Here is a 22765-nt window from a genome sequence, read left to right as displayed (position 1 = left end):
GCATTGAGTATATCATATCAAGTACGAAACCCTTTATTTTTAGGGTCATAATACTAAATCAACCATAATGGTAATATGGGGGGTTAAAATGTGGATGGTTACCAAATATGAATGTTCGTAACACCCCCTTGACTATCCACATGAAAAAGAAAATAACATAATACTTTTTAAATATGTTTGATGATGTTGTCTCATTACAAACCTTACTAAGAAAACCCATTGCGATAAAACTATAGTCAAGAGAAAAAGAGTGCAACGCGTATAATACTCCCTCTCATTTATACATCCTTTGAGTGACTGGCTTCAATCTTCAGCTCAAGTTTGTTTAGTTTGTTGCTTGATCTTGTAGTGTACGCTTCCTTATCTCGAGCAATGATGTACTATCTTCATGTATGACTTGTATTATCGCATATTTTAAAGAAGTTACTTGTAGTGCCTTATCTTGTAAATAAGTACGACAAGATCCATGACTTTACTATATTGCATTCCCAGTATCAATACGGCTAACTAAGCCTTTTTTACGGGTTAGTAAAATACATACCCATATATTTCATATCTTCCGGGCTTCAAAATATTTATTTATTTATTTATTTTATCTCGTTTCAATGTCTCTTTACTTGAAAATAATTATATCTTATCAATAAAAAATAAATAAATAATATATCTAGTTGTGTATAAGTAGCAAGAATATTGCATCAATTCAATAAATCATGGTCCTTTTTGACAAAGAATTTCTACTTAGAATAAGGGTAATTTGTTTAATATGAGACAAACTTCATCTATGCTAAAATGTTTCTACATCTTATAGATGAAATCTGATTGATATAAACATATCATTATACAAATGCTCGACTCCCATACAATCTCTTTATGAGATACGACACAATCATCAACATGATATTATTGATTTAATATTAAAATATTCAAAACATGTATCATATATATCATATTCCAACATATATATCATATTCCAACAGGGCCGGCTCCGAGAATTTATATACCCCGGCCGAGCCGAAATAAAAAGTGCCCTTAGACCCTAGTGTGTAACGAGTAATGAAATATATAGCATATAAGCTAATTTTTTAAAACGACATTACAAATGAAAACAATAAAAGTATCAAAAATATCGTCATAAAACCAAATACAATAATATCTAATGGCTAACCGATAATTCGTGAAGCTCTCCTAGCATTCTTGACAGCAAATTGTTTGATCACCTCTTCGCAGTTTATATTATCTAAGATTTCGCTCTCGATAGCTATCATCGCCAACCCATTAAGCCTTTATTGAAACATTGTGGATCGTAAGTAAGATTTTAATAACTTCAACTTCGAAATATACTATTATGTATTAACTCAATTAACTAATAAACTAATAAATTATTATACAAAAACAATATCTAAATAGTTACACTATAATACTATATAAGAAATTAAGTGGAGTAATCAAATTATGGATAGTGGACCAATTAGGTCCAATACCTTTGACTGTTTTGGATTTTTGGCGGTGGATTAACACCCTCAACGGATGAAGATTGAAGCAGAATTGCAAAACCAAGAACCAAAAAGCCAGATTGAACCAGAATAAACAGCCGTAAGTCACGAATGTCCTGCTCCCTACTTCTGAATTCCGATCGGCCTTTTTTTTTCTAAGGGTTTTTTTTTACATATTAGTTTTGGTTTAGTGGTTTGGGCCCAATAACCTAAAATTTACCAAATGGGTTATGAATCAAAAAGTTTTTTGGGCCCGATAATTTTTTAATGATCAAAATCAATTATATTACACAAACTTTTTTTAATATATATATATATATATATATAATTTGTGCCCCGGCCGGAGGTACGGCTCACCCGCCCTATAGGCCGCCCCTGTATTCCAATCACTTTTTCCCGAGATAATCAACAAGTTTAACATGCCATGTCTGACTTGGCTATTTTAGTCCATATATAGAACTTGTTAATTTCATATGATAAATTTCTTGAGCTTTTAGATGAAGTGCTTTGTGCATGTATAATCTATTATGAACTCCGTTCCATGTTGACCAATCATGTATACAATGTACTATTCAAAAGTTTTTACTATTCGTCATAGACTTCCAAGTTGACCAATGATGCATAAAATTTTACTCTTCAAGAGTTTGGCACATAAATTTCAGCTATTGAGCGAATCACTTTCTATATCAAACTTAAAGATGTCGTCAACATTCGTTACATTATCATTCCATAATGTATCATTCTTGTACATACTTTATCATAACTACCATATGCTTATTGATGCATAGGAATTACATCCTTAATAAGCACTAGGCACCTTAGAAAACTCATCAAGAGTTCCACTTATATTTAATTTTCAAGATATCAACAATAATGCCGTTTTCGAGAACTTATTTTTATATGATTTAGCAATTTAACTCCTTTAAGAGTTTCATATGAATTTTATTATCATGTATCTAGGATATCATAATATTCATTAGACGCATATCAGTTCTCTCTTGTATTACATGATTAAAAGTTATTTCATTCACCACTGAAGAATATGTCTCCCCATTTTATAAAAATTCTTGTGCCATCAATTGTGCCTTAGCTTGCATAATTTCACTTCTCTCGTTATGCTTTCAAGACGCTCAAACATATTTTACAACTTTCAGTTGTATGAAGCATTTACCCAAAAACTAATAGATTCGTATAGTTCTACACCATATGCATCTTTTCATTTTGGCCAATATTTCATATTTCATTTGTTAGCACAACTAAGTTCTTGATCCTCGTCATTCTTATTATTTCATGCACTACATCATTCACAAAATTATTAATGACGTCGATTTTGTATCGGCTCCACATAATTTTCAAACAAGATATAATCCGAGATCTCTTTATTCAGGTACCTTGGGTTCTCCTGGAACCATCATGTCTAATGTCTTTCGAGAGTCCTTTTTACTATACCTCGACTTGACCATTTTCATTACTTGCTCTGTTTTCGAGGTTTTTTATTCTTGGAACCGAATAGTCTACCACGCTTCGGTGTACCATAGACAAATCACCAATGTATTTTGTCCTACCGGGACACCAATCTTAATTGGAGCACTAGTATCTGACTTGGCTAGTCATTTTTATGTGAGGTCAGTGAATGCGCATAGTAATTAATTCGTATATTCTTGAAATGAATTATCATTTGAACTTTCGGTTCATGTTTTTTATTTTAAGGATCAATATAACATAATGATCCATTCTAACCTTTTATTTATTTATTCTCCAACCACTAATTCCTCCCCCCCACTCCCTTTCATGTTGAGAATATTGATTCGTCCAGAACAAAAAAGTCAATCAGTTGAATCATAAGCGAATCTCACCTTTAATAGCTATTATTTATTCATATATAACATATAATCCCAATATTCTTTGAGGTCCCATCTTTGTGCATTGTGGTGGAGTAATTTTTCAACATTTACCACACTTTTAAAAGCTATAGATGGAAATTATTATGTTCTGATCGAAAACCAATTGTAAAGAGAAGGAAATATTATAACTTATTGGCTTGATTTGAATTGGTATTACACCATGTAAAAACACATGTTCCAACATACATATATAAACTTTTGCTCTCATGATTATTGGATTTGCAATCAATTGTAAACGTCTATTCATTATCCCCAACAAAAAGCAATTTATGTAACAAATTTTGTCACATGTAGTTTAACACTTATTTCAATAATCATTCTTAAAATGGGAATTAAGTTCAACGCATTTATCAAAATAGTATGGAATAATGTGCATGCTATCTTATTAGCCCACAAGTCACGCAAACTTCAGGTTGCGAATTTGATAACCATTTAGACGATACATCGATTTCAAAACACTAAATGGTATCATGTCGAGATACAGATATCCGTTTATCATTTCCATAGTGATTAGAGATTTACACCTAGTTGGTTAATAATTAACTTTATTTTGAGAGCAAACATTATATGTTTAACTACCAACAATATTTTCACATCATCAATAACCCAGAATTGTCTGACCAGTCAAGCCAATATATTAAATACTTGATCTATAAACTTCTAATTTATGATCATTTAGTTCAAGAATCAAACTAATAAATATCACATACTCGTCTGGTCTCTCATCATCACCATGTGCTGCCAAACTCAAGTAAAAATCCAAAACAAATTTTTTTTGAACGACCAACTAAGTAACGCCGGGTACCCCGTACGCGGCCCCCATTGGCTAAAGGTAGCCCGAGCCGACCACTAGTCCGGACGGACGAAGCCCCTAACGATCCACCTATTGAGGGATTCACCGGATAAAACTCGACCCCTACGTCCGCCAAATGGCACGACAACGAGGAGCCGGTAAAACCGGTTGAGATCAAGACTCGAACCATGACAAGCCAGGGTCATCCCTCATATCTCCCATATAAATTAGTGATAGTGAGATTTGAACCCCTACCTCTCACTAGTAACTCTACATTGAACCACAACCAATTTATAACACTCCACAACAATTACTAGTAAGTTTATAAATAAATAAAAATACATAGTGTATTTGGTAATAAAATAATAATAAATACATACACACCATTTGTATATATATATATCTTCTCCCCACAAAGTGTTCTTCCCCAATACCAAAACCTAGTGTGTGCTTTCAATTCTTCATCGCAGGTATTATTATTATTATGCTTTCAACTCTCCTCAGATTCTCTCTAAATCACTAATCGAAACTCGTACTTGTTCTATTTTGACTAATTTTGTTTGATTTTGACTTTTGTTGACCGAATCACGTTTTAATCTGAAAATGACGTCACTCGATGCTGATTTAGAACAGTTACGAGTACATGCTATGGTTGACTTGCGTTGAATTAACTCAGTGACGTAGATTATTAACGATTTAGGTTTGTGCATTTTACGATCTTTTGATTTTACTGGTTTTGGCTGTAGATTTGGTTTGAATTGAGTTAGTATTGAGTAATTTGGGATAATGTAGGGAGATATGAGATATCTGATGTGTTATTTTGTGTTATTAGGGCTTAAATTGCTTAATGTATATTAAGTTTTGAATTGTTATGGTTTTGGATGCATTATTTGTTTGATTGGTGCTTTTGTATAATGTTATTTTGGTACTAGTGAAGTTAATGAAACTGATACCGGGAAATCGGTGATATATCAGTGAATATTGCTGATATTATCGGTTTGGGCGGTATTCTGCTTTAGAGGACGATAACCACTATAGTAATAGCACTGATCTCGACTGCATGCTTGCATGGATGTAGGTGGATTGTAAACGAATTAGGTTTGTGCGTGTTACGAGATTCTCGTGTTACTGATTTTGGTTGTAGATATAGTATTGAGCTAATATTGAGTAATTTGGGGTTAATGTAGGAGATATGAGATATCTAATGTGTTTTTAGGGATCAAATTGTTACAGGCATAGTAAGTTTTGAATTGTTTAGGGTTTTTGATGCTCTGTTTGTTTTGATTGATGCTATTGTGTGATGTTGTTTTGGTACTCATGAAGTTACTCAAGTTGTTTTGTTAGTTGGTGTTAAATGGATGTAGGTAGAGTGTAAACGGTTTAGGTTTGTGCGTGTTGCGAGATTCTCGTGTTACTGGTTTCGGTTGAAATTTAGTTTGAATTGAGCTACTATTGAATAATTTGGGGGAATGTAGGAGATATTAGATGTCTGATACATTGTGTTGTGTTTTTAGGGCTCAAATTGTTTAAGGCATTATAAGTCTTTAATTCCTAGGGCTTTTGATGCTTTATTTACTTGATTGATGCTTTTGTATGATGTTATTTTGGTACCAGTAAAGTTAGTGAAACTGTTTTGTTAAAAACTGATATCAGGAAAATCGGTGATATATCGGTCAATATTGGCGGTACCCGATAGTTTGACCGATATTCTGCTAGAGAGGACGATAACCGCTATATCACCGATATCGACTGCATAGGGCCTGCATGGATGTAGGTGGATTGTAAACGATTTAGGTTTGTGCGTTTGCGAGCTTCTCATTTTACTGATTTCGGTTGAGATTTAGTATGAATTGAGTTAATTTTGTATAATTTGGGGTAATGTAGGAGATATTAGATGTCTGGTGCATTATTTTGTGTTTTAGGGCTCAAATAGTTTTAAGCATAATAAGTTTTGAATTCCTAGGGTTTAGATGGTCTTGTATGATGTTATTTTGGTACTAGTGAAGTTACTGAAATTGTTTTATTAACTGGTGCTGCATGGATGTTGATACAGTTGAGTTGAGTTCATTTCACTGGACTTGTGATGGAGCAGGTATAAGCATTTCAAGCTTTTCTAGAAGATCAATTATATATGTTTTGGTTTTAAAAATGCTCGATGCGGTCTGATGTGTTTTGATCCAATAAGCCGAGGCGTGATGCGCACACATCACATGTGCAAGGCGTTTGTTGTTTAAAAATACTAAAAAGGTTATTTATTGCTAATATTTTAGTTTGTAACTTTTAAACACTAAAAAATAAGAGATTAAATAAGTAAGTTCAGACAAAAAAGGTATAGTACCACAAAAGAAGTTTTATGTATAACCAAAATAAGTCTTTTAACTATATGTGTACAAGTAGTATATGCATAAGGTATGAGTAATCTATGCAGAAACTCACCTTGACTTGGAAATGTGCGCATTAGACCGATCGTGTGCATTATGCAATTTAGAGCGCATCATCTACGCATCAGGGAATTGCAGCACATTGCTACACCTGATGCGATCTCATCAGCGCATCACGCATTATGCGCTCCCGATGTGCGCATTTAAAAGCCAAGTTTTATGCTATTTGATTGTTAATATTGTTTCAAAACTGTAGTATGAGAAGGTTGAGAAGATTGGTGAGGGAACATATGGTGTGGTCTACAAGGCTCGTGACAAAGTTACCAATGAAACGATTGCTTTGAAGAAGATTCGTTTGGAGCAAGAAGATGAGGGTGTCCCGAGCACTGCTATCAGAGAGATTTCACTGTTGAAGGAGATGCAACATGGAAACATTGTCAGGTAGTTTCAGTTGTAGAGTCATGTTAATTGGGTTAATGATTTTGTATCGTGTGTGATTCAGTTTATGTTGTTGGTGACAGGTTGCAGGATGTTGTGCACAGTGACAAACGATTGTATCTGGTTTTTGAGTATCTGGATTTGGATTTGAAGAAGCATATGGACTCGTGCCCTGAGTTTTCAAAGGATCCACGCCTTGTAAAAGTGAGTGTACCTTTATATTGTTAGTACTTAAACATATAATATGAAACATACTTATAAGTTATAACACACTTAAAATATAATTAAACATAAAAAGACGCTCATTAGTTATTAAGTTATTGTTTATAAAATCAATACACAAGCGATCCAAAAACAGAAAACGGGTTATTCAAACACAATGGCAACATGTATTATTAAGTATATATATAATTTATATACATGTTTTTACGTTTACTTGTCAGTCATTATGTAATCAGGTATGAAGTCACCAAGAGAAAATAGGTATAGAAACAGTACACGGGTTAGTTAAACATAAAACAGTATATAAAATCATGATCCTAAAATCATTATAGCAAACAATATATAATTATAATTTGGAGACTAAGAATTTGATTCAGTCTCACATTTTGTTACTTTCATTAATTTGCAGACGTTTCTTTACCAAATCCTGCGTGGGATTGCTTATTGCCATTCCCATAGAGTTCTGCACAGAGATCTTAAACCTCAAAACTTGTTGATTGATCGTCGTACCAATGCACTCAAACTTGCAGATTTTGGATTGGCCCGAGCCTTTGGCATCCCTGTCAGGACATTTACACATGAGGTAGTTTTTTGGCATTAACAATAATCATATCATGGACTTGTTATCCTGTTACCTATATGCATAAGTTCAATAAAATCAATGCACACATATTACTTATATGTTGGTGTGCTTCTTTTAGGTGGTGACATTGTGGTATAGGGCGCCAGAAATTCTGCTCGGGTCCCGCCACTACTCGACTCCTGTTGATGTGTGGTCAGTTGGTTGTATATTTGCTGAAATGGTGAACCAACGACCACTTTTTCCTGGAGACTCTGAGATTGATGAACTGTTCAAGATTTTCAGGTTTATTTTATGAAAATTCTGATTTTATAAACAACTGCATAGTTGCAACTATGAACTTGTGTACGTGTTCACTTCTCATTTATATCTTCATTTAATTAATTGTAGAATTATGGGAACTCCAACTGAGGAAACATGGCCTGGTGTCACTGCTCTGCCTGACTTTAAGTCCGCCTTTCCAAAGTGGTCATCAAAGGTGATCACTTCTTTTCTTTTATACCATCGGTTATGTTAATCTTTGATATTATTATCATTTTAAATGTTTTGGGATTTTGTAATATTAAAAGAACTAATTAGTGTGTTCTTTACTTTTCAGGATCTGGCAACTGTGGTCCCGAATCTTGAAAGAACCGGCCTTGATCTCCTGCGTGTAAGTTTAAACTATTTGTCACCAAGTAGTTCTTATCTCGCTCAATAATCAGATAATTAGTACTCGCTTTGATTTATAATGATTAAATAATTTCAGAAAATGCTATGCTTGGATCCCAGTAGAAGAATTACAGCCCGGACTGCACTGGAGCATGAATACTTCAAAGATATCGGATTTGTGCCGTAATTCATGAGTGTTATGTTGATGTGCAACAGGCGGGCGCTTTCTCTTTGAGGTTTTATTATGTGATATATGTGTGGGGTGTTTAGGAACCTTAAAAGTTAAGGTGCTTTGTTGCTAAGCCATTGTCGAATTGGCTTGTACCTGTGCGTGTTCGTGTTTTTTTCATCTGTATCCCCAAAAGTTTTAAAACTCTTTGTAACAGTTTTCTTGATGGACATATCATCATGTTTTTTTGTTTTATTTCAATGGATTTGTTTGGTGTGCAGTGCATATGTTATGGAATATTGATATGCAAATTGTAACCAGCCTAGGTTGCGAGGGTGATGCTTCGATTTGTGTATCATTATCTATTCCTAGGTTGCGAGGGTGATGCTTCGGTTTGTGTATCATTATCTATTCCTAGGTTGCTAAATGATTGAAGTATTTAGAACTTGTTTAGCTCATGTATTATGAAGTCATGTCAAAAGTGTCTTTTTTTAGTTTTAAGGGTAGGATGGTACATCATTGGTAAAAGAAATGCCCATTAAACAAGAGGGATACTGAAGAAACACTAATTGACCCCGGGCAGATTACGGATAATCTGGGGGTTAAGTAGATGTTTCCCACGAGGGTTAGGTCCGGCAAAGATGGTTGTTCTTCTGATGACATGCAAAACAGACACTGTGAGCTCGTCACTGAGAAGGGGGGGGGGGGTACCTCCTTGTGACCACCCTCCGGCGTGAGAATCAGACTAGATTGCTCTTGAATATAACTGTATATTAAGAGAAATAGCTAGAGCAGATATCAGATAATATATGAAGATATAAGATGATGATACCGTTCCAAGGTGTTGGAGTATTTATAGCCGAAGGTAGGTTTCCAAGCAGGTACAGCCGGCTGTATAATATTCCTGTTCTACCAACTGTGGGCTACGCACGTGCCATGCTAGTGGTTGGTGGGTAGGCAGCGGCTGATAGTGACATGGCCGGCTGTGCACTGTTCCCTTTTCAACCAACTGCAGGCTACGCACGTGCCACGATGAGGGTTGGTGAGTAGGCAGCGGCTGATAGTGACTTTAAGTACTAGAGCGTGCTGCTCGTCGTACTGTTGTCAGTGAGCTGTCGCCGCTTTGGTCAGATCTTTTGTCCATACCTTGGCAGGTACGGTACAAAAGATCCTCCAGTAGCGTACGGACTGGCTCATTTGGGCGGGAGTATTCCCGGCTTTGGGCAGAAGTATTCCCGGCTTTGTGCGGGAGTATTCCCGGCTTGCTCATTCCTTCTTCAGGTGACTACTGAATTATTTGAGAGTTAGTGCCTTGTGCGTGTAGCCTTGCTGTGCGGGTAGCCTTCCCTGATGGCTAGTATCCGTAGCTGCGGGAACAGGCGGAGTACGTCACCATTGGGAGGCTTTTCCTGCGGGAACAGCTTGCGTACTGCGCGTAAGGACGTCGCGTCTCTGAGCATGGTTGGTCCTGCGGATCCAGTTGGTCTTTGCGCAGACGTCCCTCAGGAGTCTTGCTAGTTCAACTGCGCAGACGTCTATGTTTAAGGTGAGTCTTGCGGGTCCAACCGCGCAGACGTCCCTGTTCAAGGTGAGTCTTGCGGGTCCAACTGGGCTTTGCTGGGACCTACCTCTTCAAGTCCCCCCAGTCAAATGTTTTCATGAATTGTTAATAAGTGAGGTGAACTTTTGGACTTAAGCAAGGGGTTTTGAAAAGGGTTTAGTTTTAAGGTTCTCCGCGGGGATTCTTCCCGCGGGTTTCCTAATGTCAAGTGCAAAATTTCCCACTGTTCTGCTTGATCTTTGGGTATGATGCGGGTAGGTGTGTAACCTCCTCGCAAGTCGGGAGCGTTGAGTTTCACTTATGTAGATTCTCCACAGGGTTTTGGTAGTTTTAAACATAGTGATCAATTATGTTAAACAACCAATTCCATCTTGGAGCTTCCAACAATCTAGTTCTCAACGTTCCCGCTATGCGGGGATGTTATATCCCTTTCCGCAAGCATGGCCCAGAAGATCCTTCTTGGTTTCAGTTCCCTGCGGAGTGCTAAGTATGTGAAGGGTTTCGCCTTAACACTGTACCCGCACTCGTCTTATAGTTACTTTACTTCCAAGGTATTCCTGGTTTCAATTCCCTGCGGGTGCTAAGTATGTGAAGGGTTTTGCCTTGACACTGTACCCGCACCCGTCTTATAGTTACTTGGTTGCCGAGGTATTATTGGCTTCAATTCCCTGCAGGTGCTAAGTATGTGAAGGGTTTTGCCTTGACACTGTACCCGCACCTGTCTTATAGTTACTTGGTTGCCAATGTAAGGAGGTATAGTCCCGCTTACTTTTGAATATTTTTGAATTTTTTTTTTTGAAATTCGAAGAGTTGGTGAAAGGATAAGAACAGTCTAACCGTTGAAGGGACGTCAGCATGGTCTGACGGTTTCTTCTGACAGTTTCAAGACGTGCATGAAGTTATGGTGACGTGACAGTATATGGTCATTCCAGACGCTTTTTCAGGCGCGTGGGCGCGAGTTTTCGGGCGCGTGGGCGCGAAGTTTACGGCGCGCGTCCTGTCAACAGCTGTTGCCAGCTTGCTTTTTCCACGTGTCATAGTTTCATTGCACCTGCGCTTTTCCGTCTCTCCCGCATTAAATTCATCGCATTCATTGCGATGAGTATATAAAGGGAGGAGAGGATGCATCTCAATTCACAGTTTCACTTCATCTTCTAAGCGATTTCCGGCGAATACTCTAACTTTTGTCGAGCATTCCCCTGAAATCGTTCTTCTTTCCATCATCCGAAACATGTCTTCCATTCGTGATCCTGAGGCTACCGCCGAGGAGTCTGACGTGTACGCCGAGAACCCGACGTCCACGTCTGATAAGGACGATAAGAGTACTGCTGGCGAGTGCCAGTGTGCTCTTCCCCGTCGATCTTTATCAGTACATCGTCAGGAAGTTCATGCTCGAGCCTTTCGAGCCTGAGTTTCCTGAGCCTCATCAGACGGTGTACAATGCCCCCAAAGGCAAGATAGGGGTATATGCTGCATTCTTCGTCTATGGGAATCTCAGGTTCCCTTTGACGAAGTTTGTATACCGTGTTTTGGAGAGACACGGTGTGCACCTGACGGAGGTACACCCAATGGCGATCGCCAAGATCCGCCATTTTGAATGGGTGTGCCTCATTCTTGGTGTGGAGCCCCATGTCGACCGCCTGATGACCTTCTACTCCTGGAGGTGCATCCAAGGCTGGTACACCTTGGTCACCCGGATCAAGGGTTTGAAGATTTGTGCTACCGAGCACAGTCTTCGGTCTTGGAAGCGGGAGTTCTTCTACATCTCTGCCCGTGTCGTCCCTATTGCGATGACATTCAAGAACGGGAGAGCACTCCCCAGCCTTCACGCCTCCAACTACCAGGAGGCGGAATGGTTTGCCAAGATCTCCCGAATCCAGACTCCGGTTTACCGCTTTGCGGAGTCTGGGATGGTGATGCTCGGTATGAGCTGGGTGTGGAAAGATGCTGGGGCGGAGGCGCAACAGATTCCTATCGTCCTCGAATACGGTTTGAACTCTATCCCTTACGGTATGCTTCATATCTTTTTGCTGATTTAGGGTTTTTCTTCTAACTGCTTTTCTGTTTATTTTCAGAGGGGAACAATTTGCAGTCGCTTCTGCAACCGCGTGAGAGCGGTGGTCCCGCTCGGCTGGGTACTCGTGCTCTCGACGAGAACGAGTTGCCCACTTGGAGCAAACGGCGGATAGGTTCGTGGAGGTCTACCCGCCGGGCCACGAGATTTTGAGCGCCAGGCGGCCAGGTAAGGGACTCTTTAACCCTCGCCCTCTCAATGCTCAAACCTCTGCTGGAATTCCTCTAATTTTGTCATCTGATGAGGAATCCACAGATGGTCCTTTCTTCGTGAGGAAGAAGAAAGCTGCCGGCGTGAAGGGCAAGGCGAAGGTTGTCTCCACCGCCGATCAGGGGAACCGGTCTGACTCGGAGACCGAAAGTGAGGAGGTGGCGGGGAACCCTGGTGGTGGTGAGACAACTGTCCCGGAGGTTGAGATAGCTGTCACCTCCGATCCGCCCAGTACGACGACGGTGACCGGCGTGAAGAAGCCGGCTCCATCGGGTTCGTCGCCGCCTGTCAGAACCTTCAAGCTCAAGAAAACTCGTAAGTGTAAATTAATCTTACCCGCAATTCTTTCCGCCATTGTTTTTAATATCGTCTTCATGCAGGCGTGGATGCTACCGCATTCCAGAGTGGAGCGGGGAGGAGCGTTTCTGGACCCATGACGGTAGGTTTGGTCAACCTACCCGAGGCGATGACCCAGGCGGCTGCGCCTGTTTGCAGCATTGGTTCAGTTGCTCATCCCGTTGAGGCAACTGTTCCAACTGTAACGTCCTCTCCGCCGGCTGTCAGTGCAATATTCACTGCATCCTTCACTGAGCCGGCGGTGATTGTTTCTGCGGGTTCCTCCGCAGCGGCGGCCACCGGTGTGAGTTCACCTCCAGTGAGTTCACCTCCGATGGTCTCTACCGCGGGGGCTTCAACCGTGCCTCCGGCACCGGCGACTACCTCGTCCCCGGCCGGTTCAGCAGGTATGTTCAGCGTTGGGGCTTCTAGCCAATCTCTGCCTCCTTCCCATCTGCCTGACCTCTTGGATGGATATCCCTTAGGTTCGGGTGATGGGTTTGGCGGCTACCGGCCTGTTATCGACCCTACAGGTGCGTAGGGTTATTTTGGCCTATTTTTTTTATCATCTTTTCCTAACTGCTTTTTGTTTTTGCAGTGTCGGATTCGAATAAGGTGTATGTTCCACGGTGGAACATCCGCCGGGGAACAACCCTTCGGACGGCTGTGGACTGTGTCGAGTGGGCGCGTCACGCGGCCCCAAGTGGCGCGTTGGTGGAAGCCATGTCTAGCTACCAGGAGGGTAGGCTGACAAATGAGCTTCGGATTCTCCTTGCCCGGATGCAGCCGCGCGTCGAGTTGCTTTGTCGTGAAATCGACAAGTTAAAGGCTGCGCGTATCCAAGAAGTGGCTCAGGCGCGAGCTATCCGGGAGGAGAACAGGAGACTTTCCGCAATTGTTGCGGAGAAGAAAAAAACCTTCAAGGCCCTCGAGGTTGAAGTGCAGGCCCGGCTCGAGGCCCGTTCCAAGGCTACCCAAGCTGTTAACGAACAGCTTCGGTTGGCTAAGGAAACTGCGCGGAACGCGACCGAGAGGGCCACCAAAGCTGAAGCTGTTGCTGAGCCTCTGCGCGCTGAGAATGAGGAGGTTAAAGCCAAACTAGAGAGGCTCCAGCAGGCTCATAATGCCTTGGCCATGGAAGACGCCAAGAAGCTCCAAGAGATCTTGGATCAGAGGGGTATGCTTGACCACACTGAGCGTAAGCTAAAGGGCGTTGAAGAGGCTGCTGCTAAGGAAGTGTTGCTTGCCAACCTTAACAAAAATGAAGCCGAACGCGCCCGTAACCAAGCTCAAGCTGCCCTCCAGGAGGCTCTGATCACCAAGGAATGGCTTCTACGAGAAGCGTTGTCGCAGGTATGCGTAGCTTCACAATATCTTTACGCTTTTCTTTGTACTTAGAAAAGGTTTTGACTGTATTTTTCCTTGTAGGTTGTGCATCGGATCTTCACGAACACATCTTATGACGATGCCATGAGCGCAGCCCTCAACGCTTCCCATGAGGATGGGGAAAAGGCTGGTTTCTTGCTTGGTCTGGGGTTTGTTGAGAAGGGCATCCCGCCTTCCAACTTCCCTCTTTATGACGTGGACACTGAAGCTGCCTATGACCAAGCAGTGAACCAGTATGCTGCCTTCCCGCATCCGGTGGTGGAGAAGGTGAACGAAATTGCTGCTGCTGATGATGGGCTAACCGTTCTCAAGACTTTCCTTGAACCGCCACAGCCAACTGATGGTGCGGGTACAAGTGGGTTTGGAGGGAGTGGTCCTGAAGTTTGAACCTTGAGATCCCTTCCCACCGTTAGGATAGATTTATATTTCTGTAGGCGGGTAGATACCCGGCCATTCTTGTAATGTTTGAATTTTTTATGAAATATAAATGTTTGTGCGGGTAGGACCGCCAATTTCACTGGATGACTTGCTTTATAAACGTTATATGACTTGCTCATGCATATTATAGCTTAATTTGGCACTTGTTTTGCCGTATAAACAATATATGATTCGCTCATGCATACTTTAGTTTAACTTAGCAATTTTCCAAGTGTTTTGAATAAGTTAACCGTTCGACGCGCGGTTGTCAATAGGTTAGTGTTCAGTTTCCTCTATCATGATTGTGCGGGTAGGACCGTCACTTTCATTTAGTGGGATGACCAATCTTCACCTATAACTGACCTGCGTGAAGGTTTGCCGTTTTTTGTGTTTATGCGGGTTTTGCCGCCGTCCACACGCAACGACTTCCCCACTTATTTATGCGGTGAATACCGGCATATCAGTGTTTTAAATAAGTTAAACCTTTCGACGCGCGGTTGTCAATAGGTTAACGTTCAGTTTCCTCTATCATGATTGTGCGGGTAGGACCGTCACTTTCATTTAGTGGGATGACCAAACTTTACCTATAACTGACCTGCGTGAAGGTTGTCCTTATTTCTTAGAAATTTTTGCCGTTTTTTGTGTTTATGCGGGTTTTGCCGCCGTCCACACGCAACGCCTTTCACACTTATTTATGCGGTGAATACCGGCATATCAGTGTGGAAAGTTCACAAGTATAAATGTACGACCATCAGCGTCAATGTGATAAGGAGAATCATTTCCATTAGAAGTGGCTCTGGGCCTTTTCTTTACAAGTTTGGAATTGATCTACATGCAGCCTGTGTAATTGAGCTCCCTTCCATGTTCTTGGGATGGGGGTGTCATCGAGCCTTTAGAGCCGACATGCACCTGGTTCGGAATCTCGTTGTTTACGCAGTATGTAGGCTCTAACATTGAAGCTGCAGTTTCATCCGTGTTTTCCCCCTGGGGTTCTACACGCATTAGCCTGCTCAGCGTTCATTACGCCACGAGGTGCGTGAGCGTCCCATCTCTGAAATGCTTCGACGACGTCCTTCATGTCTAAGCATTCCTCGGTGGTGTGGCCTCTTGTCCTGTGGAAGTCACAGAATTTGCTTTGATCAGCGTTTGGACGCTGTCGGATAATTGGAGCCTATGGCCATGGGAGCTTCTCGGTGGCGAATATCTTGGTGACGCTTTTGGTGAGTGGCGTCCATCTTTAACTTGATCGAGTGTTTGGTGGGGGAGCCTCGTCTGTTGTCTCTCCAACTAGGCATCGGTGAATCCCAGTGATAGATTGTTTACTGCACTTGCCCCGGCTTGGGTAACCGGGGTAGTGTTCGTAAAATTTGTGTAACCGGCTTGTCCCGGATTGTTTACTGCACTTGCCCCGGCTTGGGTAACCTGGGTAGTGTTCGTAAAAATTGTATACTCGCCGGTGTTCCCCCCAGTAGCTGGGGTTGTGGTTACCTGGGTTTCTTGGTCACTCACTGGCCTTGGGACCGGAGTAACTTTAACCATCTTTCCAGAAGTTTTGAAAAAACTGAAAGAAAAGTTCTAGCTTTTATGCACGGATGGCGCCAATGAAGAAACACTAATTGACCCCGGGCAGATTACGGATAATCTGGGGGTTAAGTAGATGTTTCCCACGAGGGTTAGGTCCGGCAAAGATGGTTGTTCTTCTGATGACCTGCAAAACAGACACCGTGAGCTCATCACTGGGAATGGGGGGGGGTACCTCCTTGTGACCACCCTCCGGCGTGAGAATCAGACTAGATTGCTCTTGAATATAAGTGTATATTAAGAGAAATAGCTAGAGCAGATATCAGATAATATATGAAGATATAAGATGATGATACCGTTCCAAGGTGTTGGAGTATTTATAGCCGAAGGTAGGTTTCCAAGCAGGTACAGCCGGCTGTATAATATTCCTGTTCTACCAACTGTGGGCTACACACGTGCCATGCTAGTGGTTGGTGGGTAGGCAGCGGCTGATAGTGACATGACCGGCTGTGCACTGTTCCCTTTTCCACCAACTGCAGGCTACGCACGTGCCACGAAGAGGGTTGGTGAGTAGGCAGCGGCTGATAGTGACTTTAAGTACTAGAGCGTGCTGCTCGTCGTACTGTTGTCAGTGAACTGTCGCCGCTTTGGTCAGATCTTTTGTCCATACCTTGGCAGGTACAGTACAAAAGATCCTCCAGTAGCGTACGGACTGGCTCATTTGGGCGGGAGTATTCCCGGCTTTGTGCGGGAGTATTCCCGGCTTGCTCATTCCTTCTTCAGGTGACTACTGAATTATTTGAGAGTTAGTGCCTTGTGCGTGTAGCCTTGCTGTGCGGGTAGCCTTCCCTGATGGCTAGTATCCGTAGCTGCGGGAACAGGCGGAGTACGTCACCATTGGGAGGCTTTTCCTGCGGGAACAGCTTGCGTACTGCGCGTAAGGACGTCGCGTCTCTGAGCATGGTTGGTCCTGCGGATCCAGTTGGTCTTTGCGCAGACGTCCCTCAGGAGTCTTGCTAGTTCAACTGCGCAGACGTCTCTGTTTAAGGTGAGTCTTGCGGGTCCAACCGCGCAGACGTCCCTGTTCAATGTGAGTCTTGCGGGTCTAACTGGACTCTGCTAGGACCTACCTCTTCAGATACAATTAGAAAACACAATAGGTGTATTTTAAGTTTAAAGGTGTGCAATTAATACACTTCTATGAAACAAGAGGAAAACGTAGACAAAAAGGCAGTGATACAATCAACAATAAGACAATACATACTGATGCAATAGTCATCTTCTTAGTACATATAAGAGATATATATGCCGCTCCCATTGAGAACCCGGGCTCCATTAAAGTTTTTGTGTAGTAAATTAGATAAAACATATAATATTAAGTAGATAATTACTATTTGTACCCATGTGCTTTATGGGCGGGGCACCATACATGCCCAATTCTTAAATAAAGTGAATTCTAACCCCCCGTGCTTTATGGGCAGCCCTTCCGTCAATTTTACACGTTATCAGCCGTTAAACTTAAGGGTATTTTCGTAATTAAATATTGCCTGATACACCTTAGTACTGTCTCGATTCTTAGTGAGTAACAATGTCTTATCTTCTTCCTCACACATTCTTCTTCCTAATCATTTCCCTTTCCTCCACACATCAACTTCCCTTAAATACCTGAGCACCATCCATTCATCTCCAAACTCCACCCGAGCACCTCACACTAGCACCCCGCCACACCACCACCACCACCAAGTCAACACCCCTCACCCGTAACAATAAGATAAGTGATAACATCAAATAAATACTAATAACAAAAGTGGTACCATATGATCAATAATTATCTTCATTAGAACGGTTTTTAAAAAAAAAATCAAATTGGTTTCAAACGATTAAAGACGGTTGTGGTTTGGCAGTGTTGCCAATGCCAATGGTGGGGTGAGTGGTAACAGTGGCGGTCGCCGGTGTTGTCGTCTTATATAGACATGCTTCAAGTTAACAAGTTTTATAAGAGTAATTTATTTTTACTCAATGTATACTTTATTTAATTCAAACATAAGTACTAATCTAACATAGACCATAATTAACAAACATACCCCCAGGTGTAGTGATCACAGTTGCATTTCATGCCACTGCAACAATATCTGCAGAACCATTCCCTATTTACGAACAAGACCAACATACACATTTCAAATCATATAAACATTAAAACTCACAAACTTAACCCCATCGTTGTCTCAACGCTTTCAGTGCCACGAAAGTCGGAAAAAAACAATAGACACGTACATTAAATCACAAACATAACAGAAATTTTGAGCTCCAAAAGCCTAGAAACCATCCTCACAACATGCTGTCAGTACGGGCTGGAAGCCGCCTGAAGAAATTCAACGGTGCAGATGGCAACCTATGTCGAAGCCTCGGATGTCTCATCACATAAAACCCGCTCAGCACCACAAGCACCTGAAACGGCGTCGCGTATAACACAAATGCTGCCACAAGACAGAACACCATGAAAAAAAGAGTAGCCCGTGGATCCCGCCAGCTCAGAAGCCCCTGCAGCCGTCACCTTGGCTCGCTATATCACCGACAACAGATTGGATTCTTCCCGCCACACTTCGTAATCGATCGTACCGGTGCCTGACCATGTCCGGGTGCCGAGACGTTGGAAACGTGTCGAATTCCTCGTCTAACTCGTCAGGGGTAACCCCGTCCGCATATGATAATCGGGTGTTCATATGCGGAGGGTATTGGGCCCGGAACCAGTAGTTCCAAAGCCCGATGAGGAACATGTAGAGGAAAACCGTAGGCATAATAAGCTCCGGGAACGACACGAGCATCACGAACATGACGTGAACGAGCACCGTCGTGATCGGATTCTTCCACAAACAAACTTCCCCAAACCATCTACTCACCACAAAAACCCCGTTAAAAACCGACATTAGCCTGAAGAAATTAGCTTTACTTTTCCTCATACTCCACAGATGTGAATTAGCATCAGTCATGAACTCAACTATTTCCTTCCTCAGTGGCGGTTCGGCTCGGCTGAGCCGAGCCGCCACTATCTGGACAGCTTGGTGGCGCAGCATCTCAAGCTGAACCACCGTCAACGGCCTCACATAATGCATCTTCGGTAACAGTGGTTTCGAGTACATATACATCATATTAACCATTGAAGTACTCGAAAACCGAATCGCTAAATGCAACTCCCCCATTTTCTTCACACCCGACGGGTGCAAAACCAGCAGCGGGTACGAATGGGTATAAACACGACCCGTTTCAAGAGTTGAGATTCTGATACGAATCTTACCGATCCTTATATCTTTGGAGTTGGAATCGTTCTCGAGCTGATTGTTATCGAAAACACCGACGGTTATGACAGTTGACGGGTCGTATACTTCCCAAGTATACTGCTCGTTGAACTTTGGAGTCAAACTGTCGATAACTGTCCTTGTTCGAACCCATTTGTGACCGTATTTAGCAACACAATACACGTCAGTCGTCCCTCTACCATCTCGGGTTTTCATAGGGTGAAGCGCACTGGCGTTTAAGATACCGAGTTCCAGTATCCCGATCGACGGCTTCCATAGCTGTTTAGCAGTCGGTCTGAGATCACTGCTGTACTGAGTCGACTCGTCCAGCACATGATACCCGCCATCAAGACAAACCCGAACATGCATCCAAGTTGCAAACTTATCTTTCTTCTTTATCTTCTCGTCAACATCACGATCACTCGGGTCTTGAACATGAAACCACCGGGAATGAATCATTCGATCATCTGCACGTCTTTCAATGCTGTTTAACGGTATAAACACCTTTCCTAACGTCTCTTCCTTATTTCCGCCCACTCGATCTTCAATACTAAGAATCAAATGATCTTCTAACGGCTCGGCAGCCACCAACATCATATCCTCATTCCATAATGCATTTGCGTTTCTTGCTTGAACATGTCTTGTTTTCAAAACCTGGTTGTGAATCTGCGCTTTAACGTATACATCCGGGAACCGTGATTTTTCATCCCAAACAAGATCTTGTACCTCGATTATATTAACCCGAACATACCAAAGTCTAGGAGAATGGTAAACTTTTGACCGAGTGTACATTGAAGAAACCGCACTATCGACACTGTTAGTTGCTTGATCGACGAGAAACGCATCTGGAAACGCTTCATCAGCTTGTGTCCCGATCCAGACCGCAAGCATTAACTCGCCTTTCTTTTTCTCACCCTTCTTGTTCTCCAACCGGTACCATTCGGGAGCTAACGGGCTATCCGGTGGGACCCGTGTTGGAATATCGTGAAGGTTAATGCGAACAAGCCCGATAAACTCGTCTTTTATCATGTCTTTGTCTTTAAGCACCACGTCTAACACGGTTGCTTGCGTTCGTTCTCGAGAGAACGCAAACACCGTGTTCCATTCCGGGCTCGATGTTTTTGAAAAGTGTTGTGTGATGCCTTTATAGTTCCCAACCAGGACCTCGACATACGGGTCGAGGCTTCCGGTCACATCCTTGCTCGGGAGGTCTTGCGCTTTCACGACCCGAACGAAAAGAAACTGCATCGCTTCCACGAGGTCGTAAGTGCTGGCCCGTCGGTTATCACGGGTCACAACCCGACCCCCGATCACTTGACCGCCTCCAAGAAACGGGCTTGTTTCTTTGAGAGCGTACTCCATTGGTTGCGATGAAGATCCCGAGTACATCCTCACCACTTTCGGTTGGCTTTGAAGTTGACCCATTTGACTTTGGTTTCTCATTTCCTCAACTCCATATGCATACGCTTGCTGCGGCTGGTTCATAGCTGCCATGTATGGTTGCTGCGACGGAGCCTGAGCTTGCGGGGCAGAGCTGGAATTTGGCAAATGGAAAAACGTTTTCCTTGAATCTTTTGACCCGTTTCGGTTATGTGAAGAGTTATCCATCTGAGGAGGTGGATTCGAGACCATAATCGACGGGTTATCAGTGACAAACACTTTCAACCCCAACTCGCCTTTCACACGCGAAAGAATAGTCTTTTTCTCCAACGGGTAATGGAAAACGACACATCCGAGTAAGGAACAAATGCTGTCCCATTAATATGAACTTTACCTATAAAATTCTTCGAGGTAATTCCTTTCGATCGGTTATACACATATGCATCAAGCGTAAGGTTCGGTAAATTATTCGGGTCAGATATACCGAAATAAAACGTCTCGTTCCAATACGGATCAAGATCCTTCTCTTTAACAGTGGTAGTGAACTTTTGATGGTCAAAGAGAAGCTCGACGTACGGGCTAGCCGACCCTTGCCCATCTTTCGCCATGAGCCCGTGCGCACTTTTGACCTCGACTCCTAGCTTTAAATTGCTCATTTTTTATAAATTTTTCTCAGAGGACTGAAAAAACACTAAGTGAACCCTGGACAGATTATAGATAATCTGGGGGTTAAGTAATGTTTCCCACGGATGAGATCTAGCTGAGAAGGTTGTTCTTCAGGAGGCCTGCAAAACAGACACCGTAAGCTCGTCACTGAGAAGGGGGGGTTCCTCCTTGTGACCACCCTCCGGCGTGAGAATCAGACTAGATTGCTCTGAATATAAGAGTATATTAAGAGATTGCTAGATAAGATTGAGATATCAGATGATGTCCTTACCATTCCAAGGTGTTGGAGTATTTATAGCCGAAGGTAGGTTTCCAAGCAGGTACAGCCGGCTGAATAGTATTCCTGTTCTACCAACAGTGGATCACGCACAAGCCATACTGGTTGGTGGATAGGTTACGGCCAACAGTAATAAGGTCGGCTGTATACTGTTCCTTTTACTGCCGGCTGCGCACTGTTCCACCAACTGTAGGCTGCGCACGTCCCATCGTAAGGGTTGGTGAGTAGGCAGCGGCTAATAGTGACGAACAGTACTAGAGGGTGCTCCTCCTCGTATTGTTGTCGGTGAGCTGTCACCCTGTGATTAGTTCATGGGCTGCTCTGGTCAAACTGTCTGTTCCGCCCATACCTTAGTAGGTATAGTACAGAAGACCTTCCAGAAGCGTACGGACTGGCTCATTTAGGCGGGAGTGTTCCCGCCTTGCTCATTCCTTCATGTGACTACTGAACGAATGCCTTGTGCGTGTAGCTTTGCTGTTAGTGCGGGTAGCCTTCCCTGATGGCTTGTATCCGCAGCTGCGGGAACATGCGGGGTACTTCACCATTGGGAGGCTTTCCCTGCGGGTACAGCTGGCGTACTGCGCGTAAGGTTCTTTGAGCATGGTGTCCTGCTGGAGCAGTTGGTTATTGCGCAGACGTCCCTGTTCAAGGTGAGTCTTGCGGGTCCAACTGGACTCTGCTGAGACCTACCTCTTCAAGTCCCCCCAGTCCAATGTTCTTCTCATGAATGTTTAATGAAGTGAGGTGAACTTTTGGACTTAGCAAGGGGTTTTGAAAAGGGTATAGTTTTTCGGTTTTCCGTGGTGATTCATCCCGCGGTTTTCCTGATGTCACGCAGAAATTCCCGACTTTTCTGCTTGATCTTTGGGTGTGAAGCGGGTAGCTTTGTAACCTCGTCGCGCGTCAGGAGCGTTGAGTCCCAATTGTGTGGATTCTCCATGGGGTTTTGGTGGTTTTCGACAGAGTGATCATTTATGCTGAAACCACCAATTCCATCTTGGAGTTTCAAA

At 42.6% G+C, this 22765-nt stretch overlaps 1 protein-coding gene and 1 pseudogene across 1 annotated transcript; one reads left to right on the top strand and one right to left on the bottom strand.

Moving 5' to 3' along the window:
• The first annotated feature begins 4633 nt into the window (after positions 1-4633).
• LOC143623267 (cell division control protein 2 homolog A) lies at positions 4634-8911 on the top strand. The gene is made up of 9 exons (XM_077094219.1): positions 4634-4660; positions 6244-6282; positions 6828-7012; positions 7093-7213; positions 7641-7814; positions 7933-8096; positions 8202-8289; positions 8410-8463; positions 8560-8911. The coding sequence occupies exons 2-9, from the start codon at positions 6274-6276 to the stop codon at positions 8647-8649; spliced, it is 885 nt and encodes a 294-aa protein (XP_076950334.1). The 5' UTR covers positions 4634-4660; positions 6244-6273; the 3' UTR covers positions 8650-8911.
• A 9507-nt stretch (positions 8912-18418) lies between these two features.
• Positions 18419-21488, bottom strand: LOC143623266 (FT-interacting protein 3-like; annotated as a pseudogene).
• Between the last annotated feature and the right edge of the window lie 1277 nt (positions 21489-22765).

The sequence above is a fragment of the Bidens hawaiensis genome, unplaced genomic scaffold (genome assembly GCF_021521415.1).
Source record: "Bidens hawaiensis isolate Kalapana, Puna unplaced genomic scaffold, B.hawaiensis_p1.1 tig00003356_1, whole genome shotgun sequence".
Classification (NCBI taxonomy): domain Eukaryota; kingdom Viridiplantae; phylum Streptophyta; class Magnoliopsida; order Asterales; family Asteraceae; genus Bidens; species Bidens hawaiensis.
Note: the sequence above shows the minus strand (reverse complement) of the source record. Positions and strands in the feature narration are given on the sequence as shown.

Coding starts and splice junctions, on each gene's coding strand:
- LOC143623267 (XM_077094219.1), top strand. Junction 7,815..7,932: donor TCAGGACATTTACACATGAG/GTAGTTTTTTGG, acceptor TGCTTCTTTTAG/GTGGTGACATTGTGGTATAG. Junction 8,097..8,201: donor GAACTGTTCAAGATTTTCAG/GTTTATTTTATG, acceptor AATTAATTGTAG/AATTATGGGAACTCCAACTG.